Source organism: Nicotiana sylvestris, chromosome 4 (assembly GCF_000393655.2).
Source record: "Nicotiana sylvestris chromosome 4, ASM39365v2, whole genome shotgun sequence".
Lineage (NCBI taxonomy): Eukaryota > Viridiplantae > Streptophyta > Magnoliopsida > Solanales > Solanaceae > Nicotiana > Nicotiana sylvestris.
This window is the reverse complement of record NC_091060.1, coordinates 4,061,097-4,077,684: the sequence shown is the minus strand read 5'-3', so window position 1 is coordinate 4,077,684 and position 16,588 is coordinate 4,061,097. Positions and strand designations below refer to the sequence as shown.

General features: G+C 35.2%; 1 protein-coding gene across 1 annotated transcript; it reads right to left on the bottom strand.

Moving 5' to 3' along the window:
• Window positions 1-1,647: 1,647 nt before the first annotated feature.
• Window positions 1,648-7,193, bottom strand: LOC104246651 (ammonium transporter 3 member 1-like). Its single transcript, XM_009802510.2, has 5 exons — window positions 6,911-7,193; window positions 5,701-6,068; window positions 3,932-4,217; window positions 2,716-2,964; window positions 1,648-1,922 (listed from the first exon to the last, which is right to left on the bottom strand). Exons 1-5 carry the CDS (start codon window positions 7,191-7,193, stop codon window positions 1,648-1,650), a joined length of 1,461 nt encoding a protein of 486 aa, XP_009800812.1.
• Between the last annotated feature and the right edge of the window lie 9,395 nt (window positions 7,194-16,588).

Below are 16,588 nucleotides of genomic sequence, written 5' to 3'. Positions count from 1 at the left end.
AAAATGAATTTGGAAGATTTTGGGTTAGCTAACGGACTGAGAGATAACTTTTAAAAGTTTATTGATGGTAGCGGCAAATTTGGTCGAATAGTAAATGATAGAGGTAAATATGGGAGAATAGTATAACAGAGGTTAAATATAGACAATATCCGAAAGTAAATTGGTAAATCAAACCTAATAATAAATGTGTGAATTGTTCAGAAAATATAAATGTTGTACAATTATTTTTTATTGTGACCAATATATATGTGAATTGTTTCAAAAATATAAATTACCAAAACAATATATATGTGAATTGTTTCAAAAATATGAATTACCAAAATGTTAAATTTAATGATCATTGTATGTTGTATCTTCAAATCATTTGTATATTTTAAGCCGAAAATTTGATTTTCCAAAATAGCTTATTTGAGCTTTTGAAAAGATGAGATGCAAGGGAGAGAAAGATAATCTTTTGAACCTGAAATTATATCTTGGTCTATTTGAAAATTATTATTTTTTTAATCGTAATTAAAGATGTTGGTGGAAAGTAGAAGGATGTTAATTTGGTTGGGGGGCGGGGAGAAAAAATATAATTGTTAGAAATTTCACGCGCTCAAGTGTGAAACGCTCATTTTGCCATGTCAGCTCGGGATATTCACAAGACACACACTTGTGTAAAGTTGAAGTGTCTAGATGATCATCGAGAAAATTGGAATATTCATTGACAATGAGGCCAACTTTACGTGTTTATTTATGTATTTACCTATTTTATAAGTACATGATGTAAGGGTCACTTAAAATTCTGAACAAGCTAAAACGGAAATTAGTGAATTAACCCCTCTAATTTCCATGCATGTAACCATCAAGGTTTTGGGATATGATATTTTTTTTTTTTTTGATTTCTCATTCGGTATCCGGAATTCACATTGGGGCCCGACTAATTCAGATTCGCACACGAAAGTCTCACATTGAGGGTAAAGCACATTGGGATATGATACATTTTTCCATGCATGTATCCATCAAGGTTTTGGGATATGATACATTTTTTTTTTTTTGATTTCTCATTCTGTATTCGGAATTCACATTGGGGCCCGACTAATCCAGATTCGCGCAGGAAAGTCCCACATTGGGGGTAATCATTCCCTAACAAAGGCGACTCCATACTCAAGGCTCGAACTCGAAACCTCTGGTTAAGGATGAAAGAATACTTACCACTCCACCACAACCCTTATTGGTGAGATAAGATACATGAGCATGCACCATTATCACCCGAAGAAAATGAACCTATTACAAGACATTGCATGCAGTTTAGACTGTTTTGCTTGTTACATAATTCAAATTGAACACAACCTTTGTCGTAAATACTTACTCATATTTAGTACAACAACAACAACAAATTCACCTCAACAATACTAAAAGAGACAATAGATAATTAGTAGCAGCAACATAATAACAACGTCATAAGAGCCCGAAAATAAATGAAAAGGCCATAACAATAACCAGTAATAAAAGCTCAGCACAACTTACCCGTACTTAGTATTCCCACTAAATCAAGTAATTTAATAAAAGAAACATGTTTTGCATTCTTTATTTTGGTGTAAATGTCGGATGCATATAAGTTTTTCACTCGACCATATACTTAATTATTCAATTTTCCTTTTTTTCTTATATCATTTCTGTAGTCCCTCTGGCTAATTTTCCATGTGTAGTTTTATCTGGAGATGAAAATCCATGCTTAGTTGGATCATAAACCTCTCCATCTCCCCACAAAGCATAAGCTTCTTCGCCATGGACAGCATCATCTCCTATCTTTAGTTGCTCCTCCGACATGCGCAATGGCATTAAAAAGCTTATCAAATAGCAAATGATCGAAGTCACAACGACGTTCCATCCGATAATAAATCCACCACCCACAATTTGTTTCATAAATTGGACGCCGCCTGTGTTGTAGAAATGTCGAAAAATAATATAAACAAGTTAAATTGTGCAAGAGATTTTTTTATGAGAAATATGGAATGAATGTTACAAGGCGATTTCAGGAAGAAAAAAAAATTTAAGAATTGAATGATACTTATGTTGTGGAAAAATGAAAAAAAAAATATCTAAAAGAGTGAAATTGCGCAAAAGAATTTTTAGAAAAAAAAAATATGGAATGCTGATAATCAAGGGTTTTACGAAGAAAATGAAATGAATGTAAACAAGGCTTTTTCAGGGAGAAAAAAAAAAAGAATTGAATGTCACGTGTTGTAGAAAGATGAAAAAATTATCTTAAAAAGTGAAATTGCGCAAAAGAATTTTTATAAAAAAAATATAGAATGAGGATAAACAAGGGTTTTATGAAGAAAATGGAATGAAGGTAAACAAGGCGTTTTCACGAAGAAAAAAAAATTAAGAATTGAATGTCACGTGTTGTAGAAAAATGGAAAAAAATTATCTAAAAGAGTGAAATTTGCAAAATAATTTTATAAAAAATATGGAATGAGGATAAGCAAGGCCTTTGTCAAAAAACCATCTTAGAATCGGATGTAACATGTGTTGTAGAACTATTGAAAATAATCTAAAAGAGTGAAATCGTGCAATTTTCAATGTACAGATAAGGTTTGCGTACACACTAGAAATTACACTGGGTTTGTTGTTGTTGTTAAATCGTACAAAAGATTTTTTATATAAAATATGAAATGAGTATTATAGCCAAGGCGTTTCAAGAAAACTATCTTTAAGAATTGGATTCACCTAAACCGCCGTAAACGCCACCCCTCGTGTTGGTCACGGGCAAAAAGAGGTTGCAGAGGACCGGCTCGGCAAAGAGTCCGGTGAGCGTGCCGCCGAGAAAACCGGCGACAGCGTGCGTGTGGAAGACGCCGAGCGTGTCATCGATTTTCTGGAGCAATGGCCACCTCTTGTGAACGATCATCATTGTGAACCATGGTACACTTCCTGATAGGATTCCCATTATTATAGCTGCCCATCCTTGAACTAGACCTATAATTGTAAGAACAGATTAAGTATTATCAAAAGTATTTAAAAGTAGCTTTTAAGTAAGGCCAAATGTACATAATTTAAACACTTCAACAATTGAGAGCAATGTAACGCTTCACTTCTAACCAAGAGGTTGTGAGTTCGAGTCACCCCAAGAGCAAGGCGGAGAGTTCTTGAAGGGAGGGATGCCGAGGGTCTATCGGAAACAACCTCTCTACCCTAGGGTAAGGCTTGCGTATACACTACCCTCCTCAGACCACACTGGTGGAATTATACTGAATTGTTGTTGTAACGTGTTAGATACCTAAAGTACATTCAAAGTGTGTCTTAAACAAAATGGACAATGCAATCTTAGTGAAAGATAAGGCACAATAAACGAAAAAGATTTACATAGGCGATTAAGGCGGATCTAAGATTTGAACTTTATGGGTTCAAATTAAATTTTAAAATTCTACTATATCATGTCTAATTTACTGGGTTCAAAATTTGTTTTTGCACTTATGTAGCTAGATTTTAATCTATATATAAGGCCTAAGCCGAAGTTACTGGATTGGATGAACCCATAGCTTCTTCATTTGCTCCGCCTCTCATAGGCTATACCAATTAGTGGAAAGTATGTTTTAGTCATGTTGATGATTACGTTTACTTTAGGTCTTATGCTTTCTTGGAACCTTTTCGTCCTATTAGGGATTTTTATACCACTAGAAAATATATAAAGAATTTTTAGTACTTTTTATTTTTCTTTTGTATAATGTTTGCCCATGAATTTAAATGAAGAGACCACTATTGAGAATTCATATAGTCAACCGCCGTTATTATTGTTGGTATTAAGGCTATTATTGAGAATTCATAGAGCCAATCCAACTTATATCCAACTTATACAGGACGGAAACGACCATTGAGAATTCATAGAGTCGACCCAACCTCTACAGGATTGAAGCGCAGTTATTATTGTCGGTGTCGAGGTTACCTGCACCAGGAGTGATACAAACTAGGCCAGTAATCATTCCTTGGACAGCACCAATGACAGAAGGCTTTTCAAAGAAAATAACATCAAGCCAAGTCCAAACCAGTAAACTTGTTGCAGCACAGATATTAGTGTTGAGTACAGCAATGGAGGAATCAATATTTGCACTGTAGGGATCTCCACCATTAAAACCAGCCCATCCCATCCACAGTAGCCCTGCTCCTGCTAACATTAATAAGATATTGTTTGGTGGAAACCTTTCTCTGTCACTTTTTGTCCTAGGACCTACCTGAAAGGCAAAGAAGAAGAAAATGAATAAGAATATGATCGATTTGTCTTATATTTGCTCTCATTTCTTTAACCGCTAAAAGGGAGCCTTGGAGCGACGCTAAAGTTGCATCCATGTGATCTATAACTCACGGGTTCGAGTTATGAAAGCAGACACTAATGCTAGGATAGGCAGTTTGCGTCACACCCCTAGAGATGCGACCTAGCCACTAATGCTAGGGTAAAAGCCTTGGAGCAACGATAAAGTTGTCTCTATATGACCTATAGTCACGGGTTCGCGCCGCGTAAGCAGCCACTAATACTTACATTAGGTTAGGCAGTTTGCGTCATACCCCTAGAGATGTGGCCTTTTCCTCCAACCATGCATGGATGCGGAATACTTTTTTCGCTATTATTTAGCTTGACCAAATATTTGCCCTAGTAGAGCCACGTATACAAATAAAAATCCAACCTATCCCTAAATTATCAAACTAGTTTATGTATACTTTGTGCAACGATTTGAAGTATACCCCTGAACAATTGAAAACATTAGAATTAATATACTTATAAACAATTATAGAGGTCCAAATATACTCCTATATATGACTTGGCCAATTTTTCTCGATGAAAAATAGTGGCGGAGCCAGGATTTTCATCAAGGAGGTCAAAATATAAAGAAATAAACTTACCGAGAAGTCAAAGGGTGTCAATACATAGTATATATACATATTTTATAAAAAATTACTTAATTACACAGTGTAATTTTCGACAAAGGGGATATTGGTTGACACTCCTTAAGTGCATGTGGCTCCGCCATGGATTAAAAATCGTTAGTAGGAGGGAAATATTTGAGACGAAAGATAGCACGGGATTCCACGAAAGATAAATGAAAAACATATTTCAGAATTCAGATAAATCACAAATGTTGGGATATATTTGTATATTTTCGCTTTAGACAATTCTCTATCTCTGGGTCGTTTGGTATAAGGTATAAGTAAATATACTGTTGGTATAAAAATTTAATATCACCTTAATACTTTGTTTAGTTAGCAAACCTAGTATAAGTTATTCTGGAATTAAAATTAGTACCGGGATAACGTATATCTAGTAGGGGTTAATTAGAACCGGGATAGTTTATACCTTCTTCTTAGAAATTATGCAAATATCATTTTTAATATAACATACCAAACAGTGGATAAAAAACAATACCAGGATAACTAATCTCAGCATAACTTATCTCAGCATAAGCCGTATTCAAACCAAACGACCCGTTAGTGTTTCTTAACTTCCGTATCAAATCAATCTTAGTCTAGAGAGAGTCTTCCTCAGTAAACTTGGAACAACAACGACAATAACAACGACGACTCAGTAAAATTTCACTAGTGAGCTTTGAGAAGAATAGTATATACGCATACCTTACCCCTACCCAATGTAATCGAGAGGCTGTTTGCTCAGTAAAATGTGAAAAAAGCAACTAGTTAGAAAAGAAGGCAGAAGATACTAACCCAGTAAGCAGCTGTAATGCCAGCAATCCCAGAAGAAAGATGAATAACATAACCACCAGAATAATCAATCACACCCCAATGATACAAAAATCCACCACCCCAAAGGCTAAATGCCCCGACTGTATAGGAAAAAGTTAGCCACAAAGGCACAAACATCATCCATGCCCTTATGTTCATCCTCCCAAGCAAAGATCCAGCCAACAGAATCAGCGCTATCGCCGCGAACACGCACTGGAACCAAACCATGGACGCCATTGGGTAAAATGGCGTCGCCATGGCTGTTTCCACTGTTGTGTGGTCGCTGAAGTAGTGGGTAGTGGCCGGTAAGGCGGCTTGTTTGATGAGGAACTTCTGGCCTAAAGCCGGACCTGTTGAAGATATAATTAAGTTATAGTATTAAAGTGTCTCATGTCTGACAATTTAAATTTTTAGATAAAATTGTCGCACAATTTAATACAGGATTAGTGCATGCAGAGGTTCTTTGATTCAAATCTTACTGTCAAGTTCTTGATTTAAGTCTTACTGTCACCAAGTTCTTGATTTAAGTGTATTTTGTCTAACCGGTTAAGCTTTTAGATAAAATGATAATATAAATTAATAGGACTCGCTTTAGTGGAACATAGAACTTTTGAATAGTGGGTTCAACTGAATCAACATTTTTCAACATGAATAGAGGCGGTTCCAAGATTTAAATATTATGAATTTGAATTTGCAATTTCACCGTACCTATAGCCCACTAATTGTTGGGTCCAAGCTCTATATAATTTGTACTTATTTGGTGAAACTTTTGACGCATATAAAATATTAGAGGCCACGGTTTATACTAAGTCTGAATACACCCGTACTTATGCATTACATCCGTTTTTTGAACATAGGTTAGATATACACATGAAAACTCACTAAAAAGGGTAGCCCGGTGCATTAAGTTCCCGCAATCTTAAGGTAGCCCGGTGCCGGATCACGGGAAGTTTATTGTACGCAGTCTTGCCCTATATTTCTGCAAGAAGTTGTTTTCACTGCTCAAACTCGTGACCTCCCGGTCACATAACAACAACTTTACCACTTACGCCAAGATTCCCCTTCGTGAAAACTCACTAAAGTTCAACATATATTAAACTTTGAACCATAATATTAAAAGTTTGACGAGTTTAGTACTAAAAGCATTAAAGGTTTGAACATATCAAATTTAAATTCTGAATCCGATTCTGACCTGCTTTGCCCCAGAAAGGAAGGAGTTGTTCCCCAAAGGACATCTTATAAGCCCATGCAACCCAACAAATGATCACAGCAGCAAAGGCATAGAGAGCCATGAAAGCAGAGTTAACAGCCCATTTCTTCTTCACTATACTTCCATACAAAATTACCAGTCCGGGCACGCTCTGCAATCCAACCAAAGTAGCTGAAATCAATTGCCATGAATTGTCTCCTTTGTTCAACCAATCTGGTGCTGTAGATGTATTATTTAGATATGCCTGTGGCACCACTGTATCCATATTGGTATATTCACAGTATATCTGTTTCTAACTCTTTTTGGGCAGTTGAGACGTAGGAGCTGTTTTTATATATGCAACACTAGGTAGACTAGCTAGTTTACTTAGTTGGCGTTTGGACATAACAACAACAACAACAACCCAGTATAATTCCACAAGTGGGGTCTGGGGAGGGTAATATGTACGCAGACCTTACCCCTACCCCGAAGGGTAGAAAGGCTGTTTCCAGGAGACCCTCGGCTCAAAAAGCAACAGAAGACGCTATATTAGTATCATATAAATGCATAATAAAATAACAGCAATACAATAGATATGAAATACAGAATACAAAATACGAAAAATATGGCTGGTATAGTAAAACTAGCAGGTAAAGCCCTGCATCAATAGACGACCAATGACATTCTTAGTCTAACTCCTAACTGGCTAGTCTCACTCTATTGTGCGGCGTTTGGACATAAGAATTGTAAAATTCCGAAAAAAGTGGGGAAAAAAAATTTAGTAAAATTTTTTAATAAAAAGATGTATTCGAAAATTAGAGTTGTGTTTGGACATGAATATAATTTGGAATTGTTTTTGAATTTTTGTGAATGATTTAATGTGAAAATTTTGAAAAACAATTCTATGGAGTTATTCAAATTTCCGAAAAATTTCGAAATTTTTACTTCCAGTGAAATTTGAAATTTTTATAGACAAACACTAATTCCGGAAAAAGTTTAAAAAAAAAAACGAAAAAAGTGAAAAATTTCTTATGAGCCAAACGGGCCCTTAGTATTTGTTTATTTGATGTATATAGATAACAGTTGTCAGCGAAAATTGTATACAATGCTTTCTTTGGAAACTACAGAGAATGATGTGAAGTTTTTATGGCCAGCTTTTGTTTGTATGTTTAGGAAGATCATAGACTTATTTGTATTGTCTGCTTATGGTTTTCTCTCACAGCTTTTGCTTTTGTTTGTATGCTTAGGACAAGAGGGGTTGCTCTGATGGTAAGCAACCCCCACTTCCAAACGAGAGGTTGTGAGTTCGAGTCTCCCCAAGAGCAAGATGGGAAGTTCTTGAAGGGAAGGATGCCGGGGGTCTATTTGGAAACAGTCTCTCTACCCTAGGGTAGGGGTAAGGTCTGCGTACACACTACCCTCCCCAGACACCACTAAGTGGGATTATACTGGGTTGTTGTTGTTGTTGTTGCTTATGGTTTTCTCTCGGATGATTACTATAATTATTTAGGTGTTTTGTCAGGAATCGTACGGGGTGTGATATAGATAACCTACCCTAATGCAATTATTAATGACTATTTCCACAGCTTGAACCCGTGATTTATAGGTCACATAAAGACAACTTTACTGTTGCTTTAAGACTCCCTTCTGAAAAGAAATTCGAGGAAATTTATATAAATTTATATCATACACTATAAATTTTTTTTAGTAGAAAGCGCTTTCTCTTTAATGTGTCAATTGTATAAGTGAGTTTAAAATACTGAATGGTTTAAAAAAGACATATAATTAGTAAGTCAAGGTAAGGATCATGCACCTTGAGCAAGAGAGTATGGCAAACAATATAATATTTCATTGAGAACTTACAGTAGTAACAAGAAAAAAATATAAAATAATTAAAATATTAAATGATTTTGTAGAGATTCTCGAAGATTCCATAAAACTGTCTTAGGCTTGATAGCACTAATTTGGAGTTTGGAGGATAAAAGATGGACAAAACTTGTCTTTGTTTCTTAACTCGTTTGGTAAGTAGGATAAGGGATAATTAATCCCGAAATTAAATTTGAGATGAGTTTATTTCATATTTGGTTAAGATAAAATCGTGATATAACTAATTCCGGGATTAGTTATAGATTGTAGTATTTTTTTTTTATCCCTATGGAAGGGTGGTATAACTAATTCCAGGATAATTAATCCCGGAATAATTAATCATGGAATAACTTGTTTTCCAACCAAACGACCCCTTAGTTTTTATTTATTTATTATTATTATTATCCTTTCATATTGTCTCTTTCTTTCCTTTAATGCATATACATATTAGAATTTATTGTATGTTGTCCTCTTATATATATTTATTTATTATTAGAATTTATTTATTTATTATTATTATTATACATATTAGAGGTTGTGAGTTCGAGTCTCCCCAAGAGCAAGGTGAGAAGTTCTTGGAGGGAAGGATGTCGGGGGTCTATTTGGAAACTGTCTCTCTACCCTAGGGTAGGGGTAAGGTCTGCGTACACACTACCCTCCCCAGACCCCACTAAGTGGGATTATACTGGGTTGTTGTTGTTGTTGTTGTCCTCTTATACATAAGTTAAAGAAATTTTATTAACATTGTATTAGAGCAAGCTGGGGTTATAATTCAAGTTTTGATGTTACATATCTCTATTTTTTTTTTAAAAAACAAAAATTACGTGTTTGGACCAATCAGAAAAAATGTAAGTCCACAATTCTGGCATCAAATTATTTTCTTTCGCTTAGAACAATTTTGCTTTGTATTAGTCCTTTCCTTTATTATGGCATCATAGTATTGTTAACTTAGTGGGCGTTTGGACATAGGAATTGTCAAATTCCAAAAAAAAAAAAGTGAAATTGTTTTTTAAGTGAAAATGGTATTTGAAAATTAGAGTTGTGTTTGGACATGAATATAATTTTGGGTTATTTTTGTGAGTGATATGAGCGAAAATTTTGAAAAACAGTTTTTTGGAGTTTTTCAAATTTTCGAAAAATTCCAAAATTCATCTTCAATTTGAAATTGAAAATTTTATGGTCAAACACTGATTTCGAAAAAAAGTGAAAATTTTTCGAAAAAAAAATGAAAAAATTCTTATGTCCAAACGGGCTCTTAGACTTCTTGAACCTAATATTTTCGGAAGTATTTTAGCCAGAAAATTTATTATTTTGAAGTATTTTCAAACAATATTTATATTTTTTAGTTTTTTTTTTTAAAAAAAGGTGATAAATTAATCTATAGACGATCTATAACTAGAAAACTAAGCAAAACTTTGTTATTGTCGGACGTCCAAGCTGAGAAAATATAATAATATGGAATTTCCAATTATTAAAGTCAATATCATAAAAACCTATCAGTATCATCAATGTCAAGAATATAGCAAAGCTGTTTTTTGTCATTTCTTTTTTTTTTGACATATTCATATGGCTGGGAAAAAAAATGATATCTACAATTTTTTTTAATTTCCGGTCACTAAATTCTCCCACTAACCTACAAAAACTGAACATAGCTAAATCAGATTAAAGTTTAACGATCTTCTTTTTCTCTCGATTGACATATTACAATATGGTGGCACAGTATGTTTGTGGCGGATCCAAAATTTTTAAATCACGGTCGCTCAATTATTCTTAATTTGAAAATTAATGTTTAGACTGAGTGCTTAGTTAATATATTTGTATAAATTACTAATTTTTTTATATAAGTAATAATATTGGTTTTTAAAAGCGACGGGTGCTTAGCACCCATAATAGATAACGTGTGTAATAAAACAATAAAAGTAGAAGAACAATATTGTAGAGAAAGAGAGAGTAATTCTTATTGAATTTTGGGATGATTTACAATGGGGTAAGACCCCTTTAGTTATAGAGGAAAATGACTTAGCCACAAAGTAAAACTCTCTACAAGATAGACATTCACTCTCAATAGAATTCTATTCATAACACTTCCCCTTGAATGTCTACTCAATAAGTAATGTGTCTCGTTAAAACCTTAACTAAAATAAAACCCAGTGAGAAAAAAAATTCTAGAAAAGGAAAAAGAGTACACATCTTCAATAATACGTCTTTTGGTTGCCTCGTTAAAAACCTTGCAAGGAAAATCTAGTGAGACAAAACCTTGTAAGGGAAAAAGAGTGCAACGCGTATTAAAACTCCCCCTGATGAGAGCATCATTTCACATCCTTGAGCCTTCGCATCCCAATCTTATGTACTAGCTTCTTGAAGGTTGACGCTGGTAGAGATTTTGTGAACAAATCAACCATATTATCACTTGAACGAATTTGTTGCACATTAATATCACCATTCTTTTGAAGATCATATGTGAAAAATAACTTTGGTGAAATGTGCTATGTCCTATCTCCTTTTATGAATTCTCCCTTCAATTGGGCTATGCATGTTGCATTATCTTCATACAAAATCGTGGGTAGTTTGTCACACTTCAAACCACATTTGTCTAGAATAAGATGTATTATAGACCTCAACCACACACATTCTCGACTTGCTTCATGAATAGCAATTATCTCAACATGATTAGATGAAGTAGCCATAATTGATTGCTTAGTCGATCGCCAAGATATGGCAGAGCCTCCACATGTAAACACATAGCCTATTTGAGATCGAGCCTTGTGTGGATCGGATAAATACCCAGCATCGGCATAACCAACAAGATCAAGACTGCAATTATCACCATAAAATAAGCCCATATCGGTAGTTCCTTTTAGATACTGCAATATATGTTTGATTCCATTCCAATGTCTCCTTGTAGGAGCATAGCTATATCTTGCAAGATACATTAGTGCACCAATTACACTAAGATATGGTACTTCAGGACCAAGTAGCTCTTCATTCTTTTCTTGAGGTCGGAATGGATCCTTATTCATATCAAATGATCGAACAACCATCGGAGTACTTAATGGATGTGCTCCATCCATGTAAAACTGTTTCAATACCTTTTTTATGTAGGCAGATTAATGAACAAAAATTCTGTTTGCCAAATGTTCAATTTGCAAACCAAGACATAATTTTGTCTTTCCGAGATCTTTCATCTCGAATTCCTTCTTTAAATAATCAGTTGCCTTTTGGAGTTCTATAAGAGTTCCAATAAGGTTTATGTCATCAACATATACGGCAAGTACAACAAATTCCGATGTTGTCTTCTTTATAAAAACACTTGGACAAATGGCATCATTTATATAACCTTCCTTTAATAAATACTCACTAAGACGATTATACCACATTCGTCCTGATTGCTTTAGGCCATACAAAGATCTTCGCAATTTGATTGAAAACATTTCCCTGGACTTTGAATTATGTGCGTTAGACATTTTAAATCCATCGGGAATTTTTATGTATATCTCATTATCAAGTGAGCCATAAAGGTAGGCGGTAACCACATTCATAAATGCATGTCAAGCTTTTCATGGACAACAAAACTAATGAGATAATGGAACGTTATAGCATTCATAACGGGTGAATATGTCTCTTCATAATCGACACTAGGCCTTTGTGAAAATCCTTGTGCAACAAGGCGTGCCTTATATCTTTGTACCTCGTTTTTCTCATTTCTCTTGCATACAAAGACCCATTTATAGCCAACAGGCTTAACACCATTAGGTGTTTGAACTACAAGCCCAAAAACTTCACATTTCACAAGTGAATTCAACTCTGATTGGATTGCTTCTTGCCATTTTGGTCAATCACGTCTTTGTCGGTATTCTCCAACAGATTGAGGTTCAAGATCATCACTATCTTGCATAATGCTAGATGCAACGTTATATGCAAAAGCATAATCCATCACTATATCTAATCAATTCAAATTTGTCTCAATATCGATTAGATATATTGATAGTTCCTTATTTTCTTGAGTCTCGGGCTCAGTGGATTCCTCATGAATCTCAGAATTTATTAAATCGTGGATTTCTTCATGAGATTCTTTCGTAGTGTCATTTTGATCATTTGTTTTCCTTTTTCTAGGATTTCGATCTTTGGAACCTAATGGTCTGCCACGTTTTAGGCGTGCTTTTGACTCATTAGCTATGGCACTAGAAGATTGTCCAACATGGACATCAATACAGATTGGAATATTCTCTGCATGGATATATGATTTTGTTATCCTTTTCAGATCTGTAAATGCGTCTGGCATTTGATTTGTTATTCTCTACAAATGAATAATCTTTTGCACCTCTTTTTCACAAATAGAGGCACGTGGATCAAGATGAGATAATGATGGATTTTTTTACAAAATTTTCCGTTTGGTTTCATCAACTTCTCCCCCTAATTTTGGGAAAAGTGTCTCATCGAATCGACAGTCTGCAAATCGTGTAATAAACAAATCCCCCGTAAATGTTTCGAGGTAGTAAATAATCGAGGGCGATTCAAACCCAACATATATTCCTAACCTTCTTTAGGGACCGATTTTGGTACGATATGGCGGTGCTACATGCACATATACTGCGCATCCAAAAAAATTAAATGGGATATATTAGGTTCATGACCAAAAACTAATTGCAACGGGGAATATTTATGATAATTTGTTGGTCTGAGACGAACTAGCATTGTTGCATGTAAAATGGCGTGATCTCAAACAGAAGTGGGCAACCTCGTTTTCATGAGTAACGGTCTTGCTATCAATTGCAGACATTTAATTAAAGACTTTGCAAGGCCATTTTGAGTGTGAACATGAGCTACAGGATGTTCCATTTTTATCCCAATTGATAAGCAATAATCATTAAATGTTTGGGATGAAAACTCAGCAGCATTATCAAGTCTAATAGACTTAATTGGATTATCGGAAAATTTTGCCCGTAATCTGATTATTTGTGCCATTAATTTTGCGAACGCCAGGTTGCGAAATGACAATAGGCACACATGATACCATCTTGAAGATGCGTCTATTAAGACCATAAAATATCTAAACAACCCACTAGGTGGGTGAATAGGTCCACAAATGTCCCCTTATATACGTTCCAAAAACGAAGGGGACTCAATTCCAACCTTTGTTGGTGATGATCTAATAATTAACTTGCCTTGATAACAAGAAGTGCTAGAAAATTCATTATTTAAAAGAATCTTTAAATTCTTTAATGGATGCCTATTTGAGTTTTCTATAATCCGTCTCATTATAATTGATACAGTATGTCCCAATCGATCATGCCAAAGTACAAAAGTATTGGAATCGGTAACCTTTTGGTTTACAATAGAATGTGCCTCAATTGCACTTATTTTTGTCCAATACAGACCACAAGATAAAGATGGGAACTTCTCAATAACCCTCTTTTGGTCAGAGACATTCTTGGTAATGATGAGCTATTGAAGATTATTCTCATCTATTGTATCAATATGATATCCATTTCGGCGGATATCTTTAAAGCTCAACAAGTTCCTCTTGGACTTGGAGGAGAACATTACATTATCTATGATAAGCATTGTTCCCTTAGGCAGAGTTATAGTAGCTCTTCCAGAGCCTTCAATTAATTTACTACTACTAGAAATTATAGTAACATCTGCCTTACACATACTTAAATGAGAGAAATATTTCTTCTCTTTGAATATTGTATGTGTAGTACATGAATCAACTAAACAAATATTTTTACAATTGAACGTTGATCCAAATTTGCTTTATGAGATATCCATATTTGCTTAATCTTCTCAAAAAGCTTCTTGAGATGGTAGAGTCTCGTGCTGATAACGTGTAATAAAACAATAAAAGTAGAAGAATAATATTGAAGAGAAAGAGAGAGTAATTCTTATTGAATTTTGGGATGATTTACAATGGGGTAAGACCGCTCTATTTGTAGGGGGAAATGACTTAGCCACAAAGTAAAACTCTCTATAAGATAGACATTCACTCTTAATAGAATTCTATTCATAACAACGTGGATGTAATTCTACAATGAGAATAGGTCGTTTCTTTGAATCTCAACTTTAAGAATTTAACTAATATATATCGGCATTATTGTATATGGGATGTTGAAATTAGGGGAATGAGCACCTTTTTTTATTATAATATAAAGGAATTTTTACCTCATATAGCAAAGGTTAACACCTTATTTATTTTAAATAAATACCATTTAAAAAAAATATATTCTATAGATACCTTTTAAGTTTTATAGCAAAATATTTAATTTTGGTTACTTCCTAGCCCTAAGCCACTAAATACGTTAATCAGTTACACTATTTTCTTTCTCTCTCTACTTTGATACATCCCAATATCTTCCTCCATCCCATTAAAATTTCCGATCTAGCGACAAGGACTCTAAAGCAGGAACACAGCCTGGGGAAGGGCAATACTTTGCCGATTTTGTCCAACAACAGAGGAGGCATCTTCCTTCTCTCAATTTACCCTAAATAAATCGTTCTTTCCTTATTTTTGCAGGATAGGACAAGGTAATTTACTTTTTTATTTGCCTTCAGATTTAGTTCTTAGGCATTGTGAGCACGTGATTTTTGCTTCACGGACACTACTCCAAAAAGAAATTGAAAAAGAAATAAAACAAGTTACCTTCGGGTACAATTTTGAGAATTTGTGTGACATTTTGATAATTGTTCTGTCCGTAAATGCTCGCCTTGCTATAGTTAAAAGTACAAAAATACATGTTGCATGCATTTAGGAATAAATGGTACATTTAGGAATTTATTAACCATTATTTGGTTTTAAAAGCGAAAATCACAAAAAATATGCATTTTTATTCTATCTATTGTCATGGTAATTTTATTAAATGTTTAATTCGTGCGATAATTTTTGTTAGGTGTTAATTAATATTTGTGTAGTTTAATTTTGGTTTTTAGGAATTTTTGTTTAATTATAAGGAAAGAAAATACCGGATTTGGGCCAAAAATTCAACTGAAAATCAGGTCCAAACCAATTACAATGACCCAGTCCAAACCAGGTCTTCTAGGGACGCCCCCCCAAACGACGCCGCATAGGGCGTTTGATTTGAGTCGTCCGTCCATTCTAATCTAACGATCCTAGGGCCTTCCCCAGCACCCGACCCGTTTAAACCTTAGACCGACCCAGTCTCATTTAATGCAGACGACGCCGTTTCCTATTACAAAATAGATCCTGGCCATAGATCCAACTCGATCCAACGGCCGGGGTCTAATCTCCTACCCCATATATAAACCCCTCATCACACCCCCGCGCCCCCTATCCGAACACCCCCCTCTTTTATCGTCTCTCTCAAGAGACTAACCTAACACCCCTTTTCAAACCCTAGCTGCCACCCTTCACCCTCGTCGTAAGCCCGGCAACCACGACGCTGGTGACCACCAAAGTAATACCCCTGATGCACCCAACCACCCTGAACACGAATCCGTTAGCCTCTTGCCTCGAATCATTCCCCATCGTCTCGAATCTTCGTTTGAAGGTTCGAGCAAAACCCCGATATACACCAACCCACCCCAGATTCACACCGATCATTACCCTGGCCTCACTCGTGACCAAACCAAGTTTGGTTTGGTCCGAATCTACCCACAAACCCTCAAGCCCCGAATTAGACCGTGTAAACCCTAGAACACAAGAACTTTGGGAATCCGGCCAGTTTAAGCTGAGGGTTGGGGTATAATAGACCTTAATCGAAGTGTTCTCGGTTGAGAACACCTCAATTAAAGTCTGTTCGACCTCAAATGGTCAAATCCAGTCAGACCTGGATCGTTTGTTGTTGAGCTTCCAAAGTA